At 42.6% G+C, this 21,697-nt stretch overlaps 1 protein-coding gene across 1 annotated transcript in view; it reads left to right on the forward strand.

Moving 5' to 3' along the window:
• The window catches only part of TXNRD3 (thioredoxin reductase 3), a 79,290-nt gene that overhangs the window by 26,184 nt on the left and 31,409 nt on the right, over positions 1-21,697 (forward strand). Inside the window, exons 4-11 of the mRNA XM_042912687.1 lie at positions 1,098-1,207; positions 3,594-3,698; positions 4,154-4,226; positions 6,614-6,733; positions 14,172-14,314; positions 16,544-16,659; positions 17,890-18,115; positions 19,780-19,872. Coding sequence (XP_042768621.1) covers positions 1,098-1,207; positions 3,594-3,698; positions 4,154-4,226; positions 6,614-6,733; positions 14,172-14,314; positions 16,544-16,659; positions 17,890-18,115; positions 19,780-19,872 — 986 coding nt within the window. The remainder of the gene's footprint in view (positions 1-1,097; positions 1,208-3,593; positions 3,699-4,153; positions 4,227-6,613; positions 6,734-14,171; positions 14,315-16,543; positions 16,660-17,889; positions 18,116-19,779; positions 19,873-21,697) is intronic.

The raw sequence follows: 21,697 nt of genomic DNA on the forward strand, positions 1-21,697 counted from the left end.
GGGTGTAGATTTTTTTTTAATGTTTATTTATTTTTGAGAGAGAGAGAGACAGAGCGTGAGCAGGGGAGGGGCAGAGAGAGAGGCAGTCACAAAATCCGAAGCAGGCTTCAGGCTCTGAGCTGTCAGCACAGAGCCTGACATGGGTCTCGAACTCACAAAGTGAGATCATGACCTGAGCTGAAGTTGGACGCTTAAACGACTGAGCCACCCAGGCGCCCCTAGTTTTTTTTATTTATATGCTTTTCATATTTGAGGGAAGGGAGCAGGAGGAAGATGTATAAACGGCTAACCTTGAAACCCTTCAAGGCATGTCATAAGTATCTGCCAACTTTCTGGCAAAATAGATTAAGCTGTTATAAATGAAAAAAACTACCCTTACTTCCTGATTGTATTAGCCATGAGGGGAAACACAGGAACTTTTCAGCTTTACGCTTTTGAATTCTTGTCATCTCTCATCCATCCAGCTAATATTTACTGAGCACTTTATACATGTGGTCTGCAAGGGTGGGAACCAGGGTGGTGAACTGAAAACAGTTTGGTTTCTGCCTCCACCAGACTTCACCAACTCCTCTTAGCCATGTCTCCTTAACAAGTGAGATGTTCCTGAATCTTTGAGACTTTTCTACGGCGTATACCAAATAGGGGAGTCAGAGGTAGTCGTGGCCTTGTTTTATTTTTCGGGGTGGAGGATACACTTGGACTGTGGGTCATAAGGATTTTTCACATGCAATTATAGGAAGTATTTTCTGAGTTATTACAGTTGAGGCAGATTATATCTTGATATTTGCTCTTTAAAGAGGATTCTTACCTATTTGTCTTGGCATGGCCATTGAATAATGCATCAAAATCTAATTTAGAAGGATTTGTTTTAAATGAATTTATAGATTTGCCTTTATTCTTTGTTTCCTTTGAAAATACATGGGTGTTTCCTCTTCTTGAGTCATCATTTTGTGAAGTTATATAATATATAAATATGTAAATACTGACCTTTTATGGCTGTGTGCATGTGAGCGTTTGGTGTTGTAACACTTCTGTTCAACTCCCCAAAGTTTGGAACCCTTTCAATGTTTTTACATATTTAAGTTTTTATTCTTCAGATGATGGGGCCAATGTTCAAGAAGTGCTGTCAGAAATCACTAATCAGAGAACTGTGCCCAATATTTTTGTGAATAAAGTGCATATGGGTGGATGCGATCGAACTTTCCAGGTAATAATAGTATTATATGTTTTTAATGCTGTTTCTTCAAAGTTTGTTTTCACATTTATTCAAAAGGGGTGAGAATGGCTTTTAGGAGTCTATTCATTTGTCTTTTGGAAGTTGTAAAATGGAAAAGCGTGTAAGAGAGTTCTCAGATCATCTTGAAAGTAGTGATAGATGAGATTGCTGTTTCTTTTTTTTCATTTTTGTTTTAATGTTTATTTTAGAGAGAGAGAGAGAGCGAGTGGGAGAGGGTCAAAGAGAGAGGGAGACACAGAATCCAAAGCAGGCTCCAGGCTCCAAGCTGTCAGCACAGAGCCTGATGCGGGGCTAGAACCCACAAACTGTGAGATAATGACCTGAGCTGAAGTCTGGCACTTAACCGACTGAGCCACCCTGGCCCCCCAGATTGCTGTTTCTTTTTAAGTTAGATCCTTATTCTATAACTGCTTACTTTTATTAAAATCCTGTTCCCTTATAGTTTTTATGTATGTATGTAAGTGGTAGTAGTCAGTGATTAAATACTTCTATTTCAGATTGTAACTTAAAATTACATTTTCTTGGGAAAATAGATTGTCTGTATTGTATGTTAATCTATGATCAGCATTGTTATCTATTAACAACCTGCTTCATTAGTCCCAGAAGCCATCACCCAGTTCCCATGGAGGTATGTACCTTAATCTAGAGATCCCTAAACACCTACGGGAGTGCTGGTCTTGCCACTTGTAACCTGGAGAAGATGTCAGAAGATGAATCTGGAACGTAGAGTTCTCAATTACACTTAAAAAAAAAATTTTTTTTCTGTTTATTTTTGAGAGAGAGAGAGAGAGAGCGCAACAGAGCATGAACAGGGAAGGTTTGGAGAGGAGACACAGAATCTGAAGCAGGATCCAGGCTCTGAGCTGTCAGCACAGAGCCTGACGCAGGGCTCGAACTCACAAACTGTGAGATCATGACCTGAGCCAAAGTCAGAGGCTTAACCGACTGAGCCACCCAGGCGCCCCATCAATTCCATTTCTTATGAAAGGAGCTGCCTTGCATGGCTGATGCTTAGGATTCACAGTTTCCTAAGGGCAGCTTGAAGTCAGGAGGCCAGAGGAGTCCTTCTTAGAAAGTGCCAAAATGTCCCCCTCCAGGGACACCCATCCTTCGGGGGCCGTGTGGCCCGTGCTGAGTCCCATCGTTAAGTAGCTTTTCCACTGTGCTTCCCAGGATGAGCTGGTGCCACCTGGTGTGCCTAAAGCCAGCGTTGTGGATGGAGCTCCCATCTTCACATAAAACTGTTGTTACCTCACACATTGAACGTCTAACCTCACCCAAGCTACTACTTTTTTTTTTTTAATGTGTACTTATTTTGAGAAAGAGGGAGAGAAAGAGTGCAAGCAGGGGAGGGGCAGACAGGGAGGGAGACACAGAATCGGAAGCAGGTTCCAGGCTCTGAGCTGTCAGACAGAGCCCGACGCGGGGCTTGAACCCATGAACTGGGAGGTCATGACCTGAGCCGAAGTCAGTCGCTCAACTGGCTGAGCCACCCAGGCACCCCTCGCCCAAGCTACTTTGCTCAAAAGGCAGGCCAAGCAAGCAAGAGACATTGTGCAAGAGCCAGCCTTTGTGACCACTGTTGAAAGAAAAAGCAAAATTTTGTGTTGTATAGGAAGGTTACTAAGAAGCTGCAAAATTTAGGTCAAATCATGAGAAACCAGGTAAAAATGTAAAGTGTATATCCTGCTGATGATGCAGAAGAGTTTCAAAATAAAGCCTACCACAGGTGAACAGAACATAGAGGATTTTGAAAAATGATGCTTGGCTATTTTATATTTTACTGTACTGGGTTATGATATTTTGATGGTTAGACCAAGGAACATGACCTCATCTCACAAAAAGCCATGACCTGTGGGTTATTTGACACATGTCTAGATGTCAGGTGATAATGAACAAAAAATGTATGCACTTGGCATACATTCTATCTAGTTGAACCCTATTTGAATACCATCTAGATAAATTTATAATTCAAAGTTAGATAAATTAGAGACTGTTTCTTGTGCTTTTTAAAAATTTATTATGTAATTTACATCCAAATTAACATATAGTGCACCAATGATTTCAGGAGTAGATTCCCTAAGCCCCTTACCCATTTACCCCCTTCCCCCTCCCACAACCCCTCCAGCAGCCCTCTGTTTGTTCTCCATATTTAAGAGTCTCATGTTTTGTCCCCCTCCCTGTTTTTATATTTTTGCTCCCCTTCCCTTATGTTCATCTGTTTTGTATCTTAAAGTCCAATTAGAGACTGTTTCTAAGAGTTTTAGAAAAGCAATCCATGCTGATTAAACATAGGGTACAAAGAAACAGATTTTTAAAAGGTCATGCCATACTCTCTCCTTTGATTACACCGTAGGCACATCAGAGTGGTTTGTTACAGAAGCTCCTTCAGGAAGACTCAACATATGATTATGACCTCATTGTCATTGGGGGCGGTTCTGGTGGCCTTGCGTGTGCTCAGGTATGAAAATAATGAAACTCAGAGATAATTTTCCTGGCGATTGCCATAAGCACTTCTTCCCCTACTTTATTTATTTATTTTTTTTAACATTTATTTATTTTTGAGACAGAGAGAGACAGAGCATGAACGGGGGAGGGTCAGAGGGAGAGGGAGACACAGAATCTGAAACAGGCTCCAGGCTCTGAGCAGTCAGCACAGAGCCCGACGCAGGGCTCGAACCCACGGACTGCGAGATCATGACCTGAGCCGAAGTCGAACGCTTAACCGACTGAGCCACCCAGGGGCCCCCTTCCCCTGCTTTAGAAAAGCCAATTTTGACATTACAGTCCAAGCTTTTACTGTGATAATAAAAAGTAAAGGCTGTGTTCTTACATAGTCTTTTCCTTTCGGGGAGAGAAAAATTGGGGGATTGTCAGGAAAATGACGAGACCTTTATCTGTACCTTTTTCTTGTAGGAAGCTGCCATCTTGGGAAAGAAAGTTATGGTGCTAGACTTTGTGGTCCCGTCACCTCAGGGCACGTCCTGGGGTAAGCGCTCTTGCCTTGTCGTTGTGACTTGTTTTCTGCTGTTTCCATACATCTTTGGCTTTCTTCAATCTAGTTAATCCTCATAACAGTCTCAAGAGGTACAACCGGCCTGTTTCATAGGTGAGGGAGGTGACTCTCGGTCAGGTTGAATAACTCATCTAAGATCTCATAGTTAACATGTGGTGATTGGGAGAGGGAACACAAAAATCACTAAGGAACATTTTGCAAAAAGAAAGAATTCCATGGTTCCAATATTCCAACACTCGTGCTGTAATAATTCTTGCACACCTGTGCTAACGTTTTCACTTAGTTGCAGTCACCGTGTATTTATACCATGTGGTGCTGACCTAAGCTTGCCTTAACACTGGTCTGTGTTTCTGTGTCAATTTCATAGCTGCTCTCCTAGCGGCAGGACGGTCAGTCCGGTTAGTGTGTGTGTGTGTGTGTGTGTGTGTGTGTGTGTGTGTGTGTGATTGTCCAGGTCACTTAGTAAAGTGCACGTTGGGCTTCCAGCTAAAGATGAGAACGTTCATCTTCATAGAACACACAGATTCTGTGTTGGATATTTTCCGTTCGTGTGTCAGATCCATTCTCCGTGTCTCTACCCTGCTCTGTGCCCCAGAAGGCTGGCGAATTGGCAGCCTTGTCCCCTGGCTCAGCCAGTTAGTGGTCATGGGAGGAGAACAGAAGGAGGAAGTTGAAGGTCTTCATTCCCTGACTCCGTCCCTGCTGGTCCCTCCCTGGTGGTCGCTGCAGATGTATGGAAGGCCACCTCCCCTTTCACGGCCGCCCCTCTGTGGGCTGTGCCACGCGCTCAGTGTGCTTGCCCCTTCATGTGGGGTTGGCTCTGGTCCGCTGTTCTGTCCCTCTTCACTCTTCGTGCCCACACCCCTGTAATCATTTCTCTATAAACTCTCCTCTGTTTCCCAGCTTGAGGGTGTCATCCGTTTCCTGCCAGAACCCTGACAAAATGTGAATGGGGCGCCTGGGTGGCTCAGTCGGTTAAGCATCCGACTTCGGCTCAGGTCATTATCTCACGGTTCGTGGATTTGAGTCCCATGTTGGGCTCTGTGCTGACCCCTCAGAGCCTTGAGCCTGCTTCGGATTCTGTGTCTCCCTCTCTCTCTGCCCCTATCCCGCTTGCACGCACTCTCTCTCTCTTTCTCTCTCTCTCAAAAATAAACATTAAAAAAAATATTTTTTAAATGTGAAAATCGTGTTTACAATTCAAATGTACTCAAAAATTTTAGCCTAGAATTTCATACAGTAAAGCTAATCTGTCTTGATTTTCCTTGTAACATGTGGATGTTAAAAAATGTGTGTGTGTACCTGGCTTTTTTTTTCTCCCTGTCTCCTCCTGCCCTCTTCCCTCTTTCTCTCCTGTCCAGAAATGTCCTACTTCTCTTGATGACCAGAAGAGAGACTGTGATCAAAGACAGAATTTTCTGATTCATGCCCTGCACTGAAGCACTCCCGCATGGCCTGTTTTGTTCCGTTCAAGATTCAGAGTAGTATCACCGGGGAGCTTGCAGTGGACCTAATGTTAGCTCAGAGAAGGAGTCAGACTTCCAGAGAATAAGGGCTGGAAGCTGGGGTTCCAACCCTCGGTCTGGTATCCATCTAATTAATCTAATACAGCTCTGATCCATTTAGGGGTCAGATTCAAAGGAAAATTTTAGATTCTCTCCCCAGAAGACTATTCATATGTATATTTGTATTTTTAAAAATTTTTTTGATGTTTATTTTTTGAGAGAGAAAGAGAAACAGGGTACGAGCAGGGTGAGAGGGAGACACAGAATCTGAAGCAAGATCTAGGCTCTGAGCTGTCAGCACAGAGCCCAATGCGGGGCTCGAACTCATGGACCATGAGATCATGACCCGAGCCGAAGTCAGATGCTTAACCAACTAAGCCACCCAGGCGCCCCTGTACATTTGTATTTTTGCTCATCCCTGGTCTCCTTCATAGACTCAGTTAAAAAGTTTGAGTTAATCATGTGCATTTTTTTTTTTTAATGTTTATTTATTTTTGAAGGAGAGAGAGAGACAGAGACAGAGACAGAGAGTGAGCTGGGAAGGGGTAGAGAGAGAGGGAGACACAGAATCCAAAGCGGGCTTCAGGCTCTGAGCTGTCAACACAGAGCCCGATGCAGGGCTTGAACTCATGAGTCTTGAGATCATGACCTGAGCCTAAATCAGACACTTAACCAACTGAGCCACACAGGCGCCCCAATCATGTGTATGTTTTTGTGGGGTGTGAGGTTGGCCCTATAACCATCTGAGTGTGTCATTTCCACGTTTCAACAACACCTGCTCCGTACATATATAAAACCACACACATGCCGACACAGACACAGAGGAAACATTAAAACTGTTCTTTTCTTTCTTAGGTCTTGGCGGCACTTGTGTGAATGTGGGCTGTGTTCCTAAGAAATTGATGCATCAAGCTGCCCTTTTGGGGCAGGCATTAAATGACTCCAGGAAATTTGGCTGGGAGTATGGTCAACAAGGTGGGTAATAGTATATAAAAATTTGGATTGGGAGAAAAGAAGACAGAATGCGTTTTTTTCTTTTTTTAATGTTTATTTTTGAGAGCGAGAATAAGCAGGGGAGGGGCAGAGAGAGCGAGACACAGAATCCGAAGCAGGCTCTGAGCTGTCAGGACAGAGTCCAATGCGGGGCTCGAACCCATGAACCATGAGATCATGACCCGAGCTGAAGTCGGATGCCTAACTGATGAGCCATCCAGGTCCCCTGATAGAATGAGTTTCTTAGAGAAAGGCTTGTGATTTATATTACTGTAGTTGAGTCTGAAATTCATTTAATGAACACTTGTTAGGACCCCGCTTTGGCACAGGGGCATCAGGGGTGGTTGCTTTAAGCCTGGCCCTGCTGTCAGGGGCCTTGGTGCGTAGGGAGGGATTGTGACAGGTACAGCCATCTCAGACCCTTTGCAGAACATGAGAGAGAATAATTGCTATTTTCAGATTTCCTTTAGGTATAAAGAGAATAGAACAGCCAGGGTCATTGTTTGAATTTTATCCATTATTGTGATAACATTTTCTACTTTACCAGTGGTTATATATGTCTTTGGTTAATGAAAGATGGAAACCAAATTCGTGCGATAAATACTTACGGGGTAGGCTCTGAGGATACAGATATGAGAAAATACGGCTCCTTGCCCTGAAGCAGACCACAGTCTGTTGGAAGAGAAGAGAAGAGAAGCGATTCCATGCACTGTAATTCATGGTGAGGTTTTGAGCATTACCTTCAGGGGCACTTAAGGTAGCCTCAAGGCCTCAAGAGTCCGAGGTGGAGGAGGTGACCCTTGAGCTGCATCTTGAGGGCCACAGAGAAGCGGGTCGTTGAAGGTAGGGAGCAGCTTGCTCTGAACTGCCGAGCTGTGAGAAAACACGGAGTACTTGGCGGATAAATGAATGGCTGGCGTGGAGAATGGGGGAGGGATGCTGGCAGAAATGAGGTTACAGGGAAGCAGTTGTGAAGGCTCTTCAGTGCCATCTGAAGGAGTGAGGATTGACTCCAAAGGTAGTAAGAGAGCCATCGAGTGTCTGTAGGAGAGGAACCTGAACCACAGTTTGGATTCTGGATCCCTCTGGTGGCACTAGGGAATTTAGCAGCCTGGAGGTGGGGGGTGGGGGGCAGGTCCAAAGACATGGAGGTGAGGTGGGATGCTGTTGCCTAACCCAGAGGAGAATATGAGGTGGATCTCGAGGATTTAAGGCCTGGAATTGACAGGCTAGGAGTGCATCGGTGATTTTGTCGCTTTAGAATAACAAATAGGGAATTAAAAAAAATTTCAAGGATTTGTCTGTCTCCCCAGAGATTTTGACTGAAGAAATGTGTGCATGAGCATGTCCTTGCAGGTAATTCTGCCAGGCCCCCCAGGTCACAGGTTGGGTAGAGGGTGAAGGAGAGGAAGGAATCCAGGAAGAGGGACTGGGTGACAATGTAGTGTATTGGCCGAGCTGGAAAACACGGGCAAATGTGAGTTAGTGGCCAGGTGTAGTTGGAGTTCAGCACAATGAGTTGTGGCTGGACAGACTCTCCACGGACAGATTTCCCCAGATGCTCAGCTCCACGGAGAGCTTTCGGTCCAGTTCCAGGGCCAACTGGTTGTAAATAAAATGAGGTGTCTGCATTTGATAGTTTAGCCACGGGGTCGTCTTCACCTTCAAGTTTCCTGCTCCCTGAATTCTGCATCTTGTGTGGATTGTCCACCTTGGGCTGCTGTGGAACATCCTGGTGGAGTTCGCTATCTGGGGACAGTTTGTGCTTGAGCGAGGTCTGGTCAGGGCCTGGGTTTGCCACCCACACTGTAGGTGGCGGTTCAAGTCTTAGGAATTGCTGAGAGGGGCCAGGGAAACCCTCTGGGTGGAAAAGAACAGAAGACAGAGACAGGATCCTGATAAGGAGTGGGCGAGGAAGACGAGGAAAACTAGGAGAGGTGTGTCATTGGAAGCCAGGAGACCCTAGATTTTTAAGGGAAGACTCCAGGCATGGGGAGTCTCAGCCAAGAACGAAGTGGAGGGAAATGCTGCAGAAAAGGCCAAATGAGTTGGAATAGGGTTTGAATTAGGTACATTTTAGATTTGCAGTTAGATAGTTACTTGGGTAATCATGGCCAAGTGGGGAGAAAACACCAAACACCCTGAGATGGAGAAAGGCCATGAAGGATGGAACTGTGCAGGTGGCCTGTGATGGGGACAGCCGGGCAGGGCTGTGTGCAGGCGACATGCCAAGGCAGGGTTCCCCACGAGCTGAGAACTTCTTGGTGTGTCAGCCCTGTCCGTGCACACTGCCCTGCATTGCTGGGACTCTGCACTTTCAGGAAGGGACAGCGGGGCAGATGTTTATGCCACTTTACCCCCCTAAAGGGCCAGATTATGTCCCTGAACTCATCTAAGGGCTTAATATTCCTAGTTTCCTGGAGTGAGTAAAATCTTGTATTAGATTCCTCAAAGTTCCACATACAGAATGTTTCTAAGTTAATTTCAAGGTGCTACACTAAGAAATACCTAACCAGCCATCACATGGAATTTAGAGCTTAGTTTTTAGGCATAGGCTCCATGGAATGGCCAAGACAAGTCATAGATTAAGGGGTAAGAGAAAGGAAATGAAAACATGCTGAAATCTTGGTCTGGGAGAATGTTCTAGATGCTTTCATTCTTGATGTTGGCAGAGAAATATGGATTAAACTAAATTTAAAATGTATACATAATTTCCAAATCAGAAATTGAATATAGAACTTCCAAGAAAAAGGGAACAGGAAAATGTACAAAGAAACAGCATGAAACTCACTTAAAACAAACAAAAAACAACCCAGAAAGCAAGATGGCAGACATAAGGGCAGTCTTCTACATATTAGAATAAAGCTAAATGAGTCAGCGTCTCAAGTTGCATAGACAGAACTCATCCATGTGCTTTTGCAGGACACACAGCTAAAACAAAAAGAGATAATTGTTGAGAATATAGGAATTTAAAAATTTTAAATGGCAAATTTAAATTTTCCAATTTAAAATTGATGGGAAATTTGTAAATAGGTGGGAAAAGATATATCAGGGAAATGAAAACCAAAGCAATACCAGATAGGGAGACTGTACAAGGCAACACACACACACACACACACACACACACACACAGAGGAATTAATGAGTTAACACCCTCCCCAAAATAGAATCAATGAAAAACACCAACAATATATTTGAAAATGCAAATGAGTAGGTAGACCTTTGGCAAATCCAATCAGGGGAATAGGAGAGAGAATTCATACAACTATGTAACATTAGGTGTGAGAAAAGAAATACAACTACAGGAAGAGAAGAGAGAAAACAAATTCAATATACAAATTAGTGGTAAGCATATTAAATATCTCGATGAAAGGGAGTATATTCTAAGAAAATATAGATGACCAGAATTGACTTGAATTATCAGAGAAAACATTGCCTGAGGACAATTCATTCTCCAAGAGACCGCAGATTCACATGTAAATTTCCTCAACTCTTCAAGGAACATTTTTTCTGTATTCAAACTATTCTTGAGCTTAGGAAAAAATAGAAGGGTTCACTTTTTTTTTTTTTTTTTTTTTTAACTGACATAACAGTGATACAAAAAGATAGTGTAAAAATAGAAAGCTGTAGGCCACGGAGGTACCAAATTTCTAGAAAAAGCATTAGCAAATCCTCTCCAGCAGTGACTAAAGGGATACACTGTGACTTCTGATGGTTCGTTCTGGAGACACAAGAGTGAGTCATTAGGAAACCATAGTAGGGATGCTAAAACCCACATGATGACCTGGATTCCAGCTCTGTTACGGCCCTAAATAAATAAATAAATAAATAAATAAATAAATAAATAAATGGCTGTCATTAAACTAAGCAAAGAAATGGACACTTGCTTTACATGATGAAGAAAAGTCAGATGTAAATATTTGATGGAGGGGCACCTGGGTAGCTAAGTTGGTTAAGCATCCGACTCTTGATTTTGGCTCAGGTCATGATCTCAAAGTTCATGGGATCGAGCCTCACTTCAGTCTCTGCACTGACAGTGCAGCACGGAGCCTGCTTGGGTTTCTCTCTCTCTGTCTCAAATAAATTAAAAAATTAAAATAAATATTTGGTGGAGAAGAGCTTGAGGCATTTACATTAAAGTCAATAATTAGGGCAGCCCACTTCCACTACTGATATCTGCATTGTTCTGGGGCTTCTGGCCAGTGCACAAAAAGGAAGAACAGGAAAGAAAAAGTACATACTTGAGAAAGAGGAAGAAAAAGAGAGTGTAAACCTGTCATGTATGTATATCCGCAGTTATATACACGATCGTATACGAGATACCTAGAATATGTGAGAGATCGAACTAAAGAATGTTAGAACTAATAAGAGTTGTATGGAACTGTTGAATCACTAAATTGTACACATGAAACTAATATTACACTGTAGGTTAACTAACTAGAATTTAAATTAAACTTAAAAAAAAACGGAATACCATATCAGAATTTCTCAGACTTGAAACATGGGACTGGTAGGAGCTACAAGTGTAATCTTAGAGGACTTTGAGTTCATAATATTTTGTAATCGTATTTCCTTTTAAACAAAAATCTACCACATGTGAAAAAGAAGAGTTCACTCTGGCTTATAAGGTATATGTGCAAAAATCAATAGATTCATCACATCAACAATAAGAAATTAAATATTTAATGAAAATTGCAACAAGATGATAGAATAAGTTGGGATAAATTTACTAGGAATGGACAAAATAGATAAGGAAAGTATAAAAGCATAACAAAAAATATACTGAGAATTTTAGATGGGATGTCTCAATATGGTAAAGCCGTTATCTCAAAATTATAAATGTCTCAACAAATTTTTTTTTTTTTTTGGAACTTGACAGATTATTCTAAAGTTTGTATTGAAAGTGAATGTGTGAGGATAGCTGCGCAGCCTTTGAAAAGCGTGGAGAGTAATTTTTCCCATCAATAGTTAAAATGGTGATACTATTACAAAGCTAAACAGGTGGATGAAACCGTAGAGCAGGTGGTTCCAAAGTGCCAGTCCCTGGATTTGCCACATCAGAATCTCCTGGGGGAGCTTGTCTTGGCTCCATAGGTTTGTGGCAGGTCCAAGAATTTTTATGTCTCAGCCTGATTTCCCAGGGGATCCTGGACTGAGAAGGTCCTTGGGATAAGGGGTTCTTGAAGGGTTACAAGCATAACTTTTCCAGCTTAGAGGGGAGGAGGGATCTTAGGATATGAGGACATGTGCCACTGTGGAGAGGCTCATCACTGCTGGGTCATTACCTTCTGGGCTCAGGGTGTGAGGGTCGGGTAACTTAGCGACCACAGTGACCCTCTGGATTGCAAGATCTTAGGAGACTTTGCTGCATATTGACATCCTAGAGGGAAAGATATGATATCCAGGCCATGAACTCGCTAGATACATTCCTGATGAGTACTGAGGGCTTTCTTGAGAGTGTTGGCTAGGGTGAGTCACCAGACGGGACCTGAGGATGAACCCAGCGGACTGGGTTTGCCTTCGGGAATCTCTTCCAGTTTGATGGGAGCCCCGGGCTGGCCTCTGTGTATTATAAGCATGGTGCTGCACGGAGACCGGTTTCTCCTTTGGGAACTAGCATCAGCAGACGAGGTGGATGAACACCAGGAAATAAATCCCGTCTAGAAGATCCAGGATGACAAGAAATTCCGATTCCAGCAGCTCCTGCTCCATGTCCAATAGGAAATGAGCAAACGTTGTGATACACATGGTGGGCAGCGGTGAGCACTAACCACACCGATTATAAAGCAGCGTAGGGTCTTGGCTCTCATAAAACCACCTCCAGGTGAACTGACAGGGAGGGGCCCAGGCAGGGCTGGTCAGGAGGATGTGTGGTGCTCGCTGACCTGAGACCCGCTTCTCTTCACATCCGGGGTGCCGTGTGCACCAGGCCTCCTGGAGTGCAAGAGTGGCCGTGGGGTGCTCCTGAATGATAATCTTCCTGCCTTGTGATGTTTTGGACTGGTTTCCCCATTCTCCTCTCCATGGATGTTTTTCTTCTTTTCAGACGTTTTGCTTATGTTTTGTAATATTAAAGAGAAAGAAGTATAAACCGTAACTGGCCTGAAAAAGATTGAAGTCTTGCGTTCCCTTCTTTTCTTTTTTTTTAATAAATTTTTTTTAATGTTTACTTATTATTGAGAGACAGACAGAGAGAGTGTGAGCAGGGGAGGGGGCAGAGAGAGGGGGAGACACAGAATCCGAAACAGGCTCCAGGCTCTGAGCTGTCAGCACAGAGCCTGATGCGGGGCTCGAACTCACGAACCGCGAGATCATGACCTGAGCCGAAGTCGGACACTTAACCAACTGAGCCACCTAGGCATCCCTTGCGTTTACTTCTTGATTGTTTTTTTTTTTTTAATAATTTATTTAGTTTTTAATTTACATCCAAGTTAGCATCTAGTGCAACAATGATTTCAGGAGTAGATTCCTTAATGCCCCTGACCCATTTAGCCCATCCCCCCTCCAGTAACCCTGTTTGTTCTCCATATTTAAGAGTCTCTTATGTTTTGTCCCCCTCCCTGTTTTTATATTATTTTTGCTTCCCTTCCCTTATGTTCATCTGTTTTGTATGTATATACACCACGTCTTCTTTATCCATTCATCCGTTGATGGACACTTGGGCTCTTTCCATACTCTGGCCATTGTTGACAGTGCTTCTATAAACACTGGGCTGCATGTGTCCCTTCGAAACAGCACACCTGTATCCCGTGGATAAATACCTAGTAGTGCAATTGCTGGGTCGTAGGGTAGTTCTATTTTTCATTTTTTGAGGAACCTCCATACTGTTTTCCAGAGTGACCGCACCAGTTTGCATTCTCATACTTCTTGATTCGTAAAGCAGTACACAGTATGGCTTCCATGTGGTTGTATATGATTGAGCATTAAAAATAAAATCCAAAACAAATAAATAAATAAATAAAAATAAAATAAAATAAAATCCACTTTATATATATACAATGGAGTATTATTCGGCAATCAAAAAGAATGAAATCTTGCCATTTGCGACTACGTGGATGGAACTGGAGGGTATTATGCTAAGTGAAATTAGTCAGAGAAAGACAAATATCATATGAGTTCACTCATAGGAGGGCTTTTAGACACAGAACAGATGAGCACAAGGGATGGGAAGCAAAAATAATATAAAAACAGGAGGGAGGGGGACAAAACATAAGAGATTCTTAAATATGGAGAACAGACAGAGGGTTGCTAGAGGGGTTGTGGGAGGGGGGATGGGCTAAATGGGGAAGGGGCATTAAGGAATCTACTCCTGAAATCATTGGTGCACTATATGCTAACTAACTTGGATGTAAATTGAAAAAATAAATAAAAATAAAAATAGAATCCATTTTATGCCTTCACTCTGATTGTTTATTTTCAGTGAAACACAACTGGGAGACCATGACAGAAGCAATTCAGAACCACATCAGCTCTCTAAACTGGGGCCACAGGTTGTCCTTGAGGGAAAAGTCTGTGGACTATGTCAATTCCTATGGAGAATTTGTTGAACATCATAGAATAAAGGTACTGTTTGTTCATTGCTTTTCTTTACTGTTGCTGGAACTTGCCTTGATCTAAAAACTCCACGTTGCATGTTAAGGGCTGTCGCTGATGTATGCACACACACGGCCTCGAGTGCACTCGCTTCTTCCCCAGTGTCGTTGATTCCACACGCCCTGCCGAATTGAAGGAATTGCCTTTCGAGAGAGCCCTTAATTTGAGGTTATTATTTGCCTTTTGATTTTATTACTATCTTAAAAGAAAACGTTTAGACTAGGTAGTTCAAAGTTTAAAAGACTAAAACTAAAAATTTTAGCAACGTAATTCTTTTTTACAATGAAACCTTGGGTGGGGGGGGGGATGGGAAAAATTGAATAAGTAAGTCACAGGGATAAAAGGTACAGCCTGGAGAATAGAATAGAATAGCATGGTGTTGTATGGGGATCGATGGCAGCGACACTGGTGGTGAGCACAGTGTAACCCATGGACTTGTGGAATTGCTGTGTTGTACACCTGAAACTAATGTGACATTGTGTGTCAATGGTACTTCAGTAAAAATATAATGATTAAAAAGTAAGAATAAAATGAAACCTTAACCAGGACTCCAATATATTATTCATAAAAGCATTAATAAAAGTAGCACGAAAAGGAGCATATTTTATAATTTTGTAATGTGTACGTATCGTAAGATCGGCACGTAAGGAAAATGAGATCATTTTGATGAACACAAAAATTTTAAATTGGAGTTATAAAAGACCATATAACCCTCAACACCTAGTTTTCTTTTGAACTCTGCTTTCATAGCCCAGTGTGCAGTGTTCTTGGTGGGATCTGAGGTTATTTTGTAGTCCTTCGTTATCTCTGGAAAGGTATGAGGTGGTCTACTCAAAGCCGCCCCTTTCGAACCCACACGCAGTCCAATTTGAATTCCGTCAGTCACATGAAACATAACAGAAATATGGGTCGGGTAGTTTCATTTCTCAGATTGTGACATGCCCAGCACATTTGGTTGAATAGAAGCCTGTCGTTCACAACCGTAGCTGCCTCTTGCATGCTTCCTCATTTACTGATAATGGGTGTCTGCTCAGTTAATTTCAGGTTTCTGTCCCTCCACCCCCACAGCCTGCGCTTGTCTGTCTCTTTTCAGACCCACCTGAGCAGGTGGCTGTCTCCAGGCGGCCCGGCCTCCATCCCACTATTTAAACCACCTTCTTGGGGAGCCTGGGTGGCTCAGTCGGTTAAGCGTCTGACTTCGGCTCAGGTCATGATCTCGTGGTCTGTGAGTTCGAGCCCCGCGTCGGGCTCTGTGCTGACTGCTCTGTGCTGACTGCTCAGAGCCTGGAACCTGTTTCAGATTCTGTGTCTCCCTCTCTCTCTGACCCTCCCCCGTTCATGCTCTGTCTCTCTCTGTCTCAAAAATAAACGTTAAAAAAAAATTAAAAAAAAAAAAAAACCACCTTCTTGTTTAAACACCTTCATCGGTTTTTGAATTTTTTTGATGAAAATGTATTTATGAATTATGTAATTGAAAATATGCCAACAATGAATAACCTTTGCTGGTTCCCCAAAGCCGAAATCTTTAAATATATATATTTTTAATGTCTATTCATTTTTGAGAGATAGGGCAGGAACAGGGGAGGGGCGGAGAGAGGGGGAGACACGGAATCCGAAGCAGGCTCCAGGCTTTGAGTTGTTAGCACAGAGCCCGACACAGGGCTGGAACCCACGAACCGTGAGATCATGACTTGAGATGAAGTCTGACACTCAACCAAGTGAGCCACCCAGGCACCCCCATAGCCAAAATCTTTAGAATGGCATATAAATGTGTTCACATTTGGCACTAATCTATTTCCCTTCGCCGTGACACAAACCCGCCTTTCCTGCCACTTTCTGGCCACTTGCTGTTTCCCAGACACCAGCCACTTTCAGGCCTGTGGGCTTTTTATATGCCCTGTTCTCTCTGTGGATTTCCATTCTTCCCAGATCATTTCACTTTCTTGTCTCCACTTGAAATATCACCACCTTTGAAGCGTCCTTGGCTAGCTTTGCAGCCTACTTCCACTGGGCTCTTCTGGTTGATGTTTTGTAAAGACTTCTCTTTTCTATGTTGGTGTTCATCGCCCTGCATTATTAGTTTTACACGTCCGCTCCTGTTGGATGGGAAGGTCTGTAAGGGTCGTAACTGGTTGTCCAGAGTGTCTCATACTCTACAGTGTGTGTGGAAAAGGTGAAATTTACTTTCCTCTCTTCCAGGCAACCAATAGAAAAGGACAGGAAACTTCCTACACGGCTGCAAAATTTGTCATAGCAACAGGCAAAAGGCCACGGTATTTAGGAATCCAAGGAGATAAAGAGTACTGCATTACTAGGTAAGATTAAATAGGCAGTTGTAACTGGAAGTTGCGTTACGTTTATGTTTCCAATTTGTTTAGTCTCTGATACTGTTTCACAGAAGATTTGAATTGATGACACATAAAAAGTATAACACAAGAAGCTAAGTGGTTAACATCACGAAGCCAAGAGAAAATAATGCTAGGTGAAGTCCAAACTGTGGGACAAATACAGGCTGTATGATTCTAGGTGATTGCTCATCGAGGTCTGGGAATTTCGTGGAGGCCAAAGCAAGGAAGGGAATGCAAATAGCTTTAGTGCTTAGTGTCTATATGATAATGAACCAGTGGATCAGGAGAAGCATGGCTGTTCTTAATACTGAGATTTCACAGTAACTATCCCTGGATGGTCATAAAGAGGACATTGTATAACACATTATGGTACAATGACTTTCAAACTTTTTTGAGCAGATGCACATTAAGAAATGCATTTTTTGTTGTACTGTTCAGATTTACACACACACACACACACACACACACACTCAAACCATGTTTCTTATCACATATAATGTTGTCTAATGTTTTCTATTCTGTTTCATTTTTTTTTTTTTTTTTTTTTTTTTTAACATTTATTTATTTTTGAGACAGAGAGAGACAGAGCATGAATGGGGGAGGGTCAGAGAGAGAGGGAGACACAGAATCAGAAGCAGGCTCCAGGCTCTGAGCCATCAGCCCAGAGCCCGACGCGGGTCTCGAACTCACGGACCGTGAGATCGTGACCTGAGCTGAAGTTGGATGTTTAACCAACTGAGCCACCCAGGCGCCCCCTGTTTCATTTTTAAAATACCTTCACTTGTGATCCACTAATTTGATTTTGAAAGAACTACTGTGGACACTATTATAAACTCCAAAAGGCTGATTCTGTCCGTGTTTCTTCCTTCAAACACCACGCTGCAATGCAGCCAGACCTCTACACATTGAAACCTAAATAATTCGTTTCATTTAAAAAAATGGTTTTTTTAGATTTATTTATTTTTGAGAGACAGAGCGCAAGTGGGGGAGGGGCAGAGAGAGATGGAGACACAGAATCCGAAGCAGGCTCCAGGCTCCGAGCTGTCAGCACAGAGCCTGACGGGAGGCTCGAACCCACGAACCATGAGATCACGACCTGAGCTGTAGTCGGACGCCCAACCGACTGAGCCACCCAGGTGCCCCTATAACTCGTTTCATTTTTATTGCCTGGGCGTTCCTCTTGTTTTTATTTTTCAGTGACGACCTTTTTTCTCTACCTTATTGCCCTGGCAAAACATTAGTAGTGGGCGCGTCTTATGTTGCTCTGGAATGTGCAGGAGTTCTTACTGGCCTTGGCTTAGATGTCACGGTTATGGTGCGCTCAGTCCTTCTTCGGGGCTTTGATCAAGAAATGGCAGAGAGAGTGGGCTCCTACATGGAACAACATGGTGTTAAGTTCTTAAGAAAATTCATACCTGTGATGGTAAGTCTGAAAGGCATTTGGAAATTCCTTTTGTTTTTAGTTTTTTACTCTCTCTTTAGTTATTTTATTCTACCGGTCCTTATTTCATTTCATGAAATAAATTAGTCTGTACTCATAAGACACCTTAAAGTTAGTGTACCCACCTCCTGGTCTACAGAACTGACCTCCACGTGTCCCACCGTCCTCCCCCCATCCTTGCCCCCATACAGGAAGGTGTCCTTGTTCCTCTCAGGCCCTTGTGTATTTTCTCACTGTCTCTCACTTTCCCAGGGATGCCCCATCTTCAGTTAGCTGTCCCCCCCCACCCCCTGCGTTTCCCACCTGTGTCTCTGCTCTTTAAACAAATGAGCCTTCCCTGCTCCTCTCTGCCCTTCTGGCTGGGTCCCCATGTTTCTTTTCCTGTTTATAAGGAGACTTCTGGTTTCTTGCCTCCATTTTCCAGTTCAGCCAACTCTCAGCTGCTTCTATCCTTGCTAACTGCTTTGAAATTGCGTGTTGGGGGGGCGCCTGGGTAGCTCAGTCGGTTAAGCGTCCGACTTCAGCTCAGGTCACGATCTCGCGTTCCGTGAGTTCGAGCCCCGCATCGGGCTCTGGGCTGATGGCTCAGAGCCTGGAGCCTGCTTCCGATTCTGTGCCTCCCTCTCTCTCTGCCCCTCCCCCGTTCATGCTCTGTCTCTGTCTCAAAAATAAATAAACATTAAAAAAAAAAAAGAAATTGCGTGTTGGGGTCTGTGGCACACTCCATGCCGTCAAAGCCAATGGTCACATCTCTGTCCTTATGTGATAGGCTTCTGGGTAGCATTTGTGAAATTGACATGCCTTCTGTTTGAAATATTGTCCTTTTTCTTTTTAAATCTTTTTTAATGTTTATTCATTTTTGAGAGACAGAGAAAGCATGAGTTGGGGAGGAGCAGAGAGAAGGGGAGACACAGCATCTGAAGCAGGCTCCAGGCTCTGAGCTGTCAGCACAGAGCCTGACACGGGGCTCGAACCCACGAACCGCGAGATCATGACCTGAGCCAAAGTCAGATGCTTAACTGACTGGGCCACCCAGGCCCCCAAAACATTCTCCTTTCTTGACCTTCCTGGTCCCACAACCTGGGGTTCCGCATCTCCTTGACCTGTAAATGTCAGAGCACCTGCTCCCTCTTCTCTTCTCTGCTCATTTTACCTGGGCGGTCCTCGTTAGGTCCGTACTTTATTGTCTCGATGGTATAATGGCTCTCAGATTTATATATCCTGCTCAGGCCTCTCTCCTGAACTCCACACCCATTTATCCATTTGGCTGTGGGATATCTCCGCTTGAATTCCTCATAAGCATTTCAAATTTATTAAGACAAAAATGAAATTCTTGATTTTCTTCCTAAATGTATTCCCCAGCTCATCTTTCGGGCCTATCTCAGTAGTCAGTAAGTGGTGCTATAGTCTATGCGATTTATTAAGCCAACACCTACAAAGCATCCCTCACTCCTTTTATGTTACCACCAACTAGTCCATTAATGTAGTCTTACCTCCAAACTGTATTTTGTGACAGTCCTTTCTTTCTCTGTCTTTACCTGGTCCAAAAACCTAAACGCACACACACATACACGTGTGTGCACCCTATGACCCATTTATTTTCTGTCACGTTTACACGGAATCATTACGTGTTTTATCCTTACCAGGTTCAACAGTTGGAGAAAGGGTCACCTGGAAAGCTGAAAGTTGTGGCTAAATCCACCAAAGGGCCAGAAACTATTGAAGGAGTATATAATACAGTAAGTTTTTATTTTATAAGCATTAAGTGGGTGAACACGCTCATAAATTAGCACAGGTGAAGTGTATGGGAAAATTCTACCAGTTTAACTTTTTTTTCTTTTGATTCTCTCTCAGACTATAATAAGTACAGCAGGTAGTTGAGCTGTTGACATTTGGTAGTTTTCACCGTACATGAAAAATACCCTAAGAAAACATATAAGTAGGTGTAATTATGCATAGAACAAAATCTGGAAGCAGGTATACCTGACTTACTTCTGGGGCATTAGATATCTTCTACCTTTGGGCATTTGAATAGTTTCAATAAAAATTCAATATATATCTCATCACTTCTCGGCCTTTTGGCTAAGGTCAAGTGTAAAAATTGAATATATCTTACAATCAGAAACAGCAATAAAGATCTTGTTGTTTTGAAAAACAAACAATATAAAATCTGCAAACAGTGTGAATAGTCCATGGACTATATTGGGTGGCAACAGTTCTAATTTAAACTGATGATATTTGGATGTCAACATTTCTTTTACATACTATAGTTTAGAGTTTTAACCTAAATGATACGTTTATGTTTTATATACTCATATAGTCATGATTATTTTGAGCTAAAAATGTAAACAATATGGGGAGAATCAACAAAGTCAAAAAATAAATAAGAAAATAAACAAATCAACCCCAGTTAAGATTTCTGTTAGAGTTGCATTAGATATATAAATCAATCTAATTTTTTTGCAATATTCAGTCCTCTGATCCATGAATATATCTGCTTTTTTTTAAATTAAAAAACACTTTTAATGTTTATTTTTGAGAGAGACAGAGAGAGAGAAAGCGAGCAAAAGCAGGGGAGGGGCCGAGATAGAGGGAGACACAGAATCTGAAGCGGGCTCCAGACTCCTAGCTGTCAGCACAGAGCCCGACACGAGGCTCTAACTTAGGAACCGTGAAATCATGACCTGAGCCAAAGTCGGACGTTTAACCGACTGAGCCACCTAGACGCCCCTAAATCTGCTCTTTGCCTTTTTATTTCTTTTTTTGCATAAGTGCCCTAGCAAGGACCTCCAAGAAATGCCAAGTGGCATTCTTGTCTTGTTCTCAGTATTGAAAGTTTTCAGTGTTTCATCATTAAAGACTAATGTTTTCTGCAGGATTTTGTTAGATATTATTAATTAAGTGAAAGAACTTCTTTTTCTTGTTTGCCAAGGGTTGTTTGGTTATTTCTTTTTTGTTTTTTAAAAATCATGAGTAGATGTTTGATTGTACCACTTTCTTTTGTAGCTATGGATCAAAACTTTTTTTCTTTAATCTGTTTATGTGTTGAATTACATCAGTTTTCTAACATTCAGTCAAGTCTGTATTCCTGGTATAAACCCAGCTTGGTAATGGTTCTTTTTGTATATTATTAGATTTGGTTATTTAGAATTTTTACATTTATATTCATGAATCATATTGGCTTATACTTTTCCTTTCATATGTTGAGCTTTTCAGATTTGGGTAGCAAGGTTGTTCTGGCTCATGAAAACAGTTTGGAGTGTATTACCTCTTTCTCTATTCTCTGGAAGCATGTTTATAATATTAAAATTGGTTCTTCGTCTGATAGAATTCACTGATGCAACCATCTGGGCCTAGAATTTTCTGTAAAAATTTTTTTTAATGTTTATTTATTTTTGAGAAAGAGACAGAGCGTGAATTGGGGAAAGGCAGAGAGAGGGAGACACAGAATCCGAAGCAGGCTCCAGGCTCTGAGCTGTCAGCACAGAGCCCGATATGGTGCTCGAACCCATGAACTGTGAGATCATGACCTGAGCCGAAGTTGGGCGCTTAACCAACTGAGCC

Source organism: Panthera leo, chromosome A2, assembly GCF_018350215.1.
Source record: "Panthera leo isolate Ple1 chromosome A2, P.leo_Ple1_pat1.1, whole genome shotgun sequence".
Classification (NCBI taxonomy): Eukaryota; Metazoa; Chordata; class Mammalia; order Carnivora; family Felidae; genus Panthera; species Panthera leo.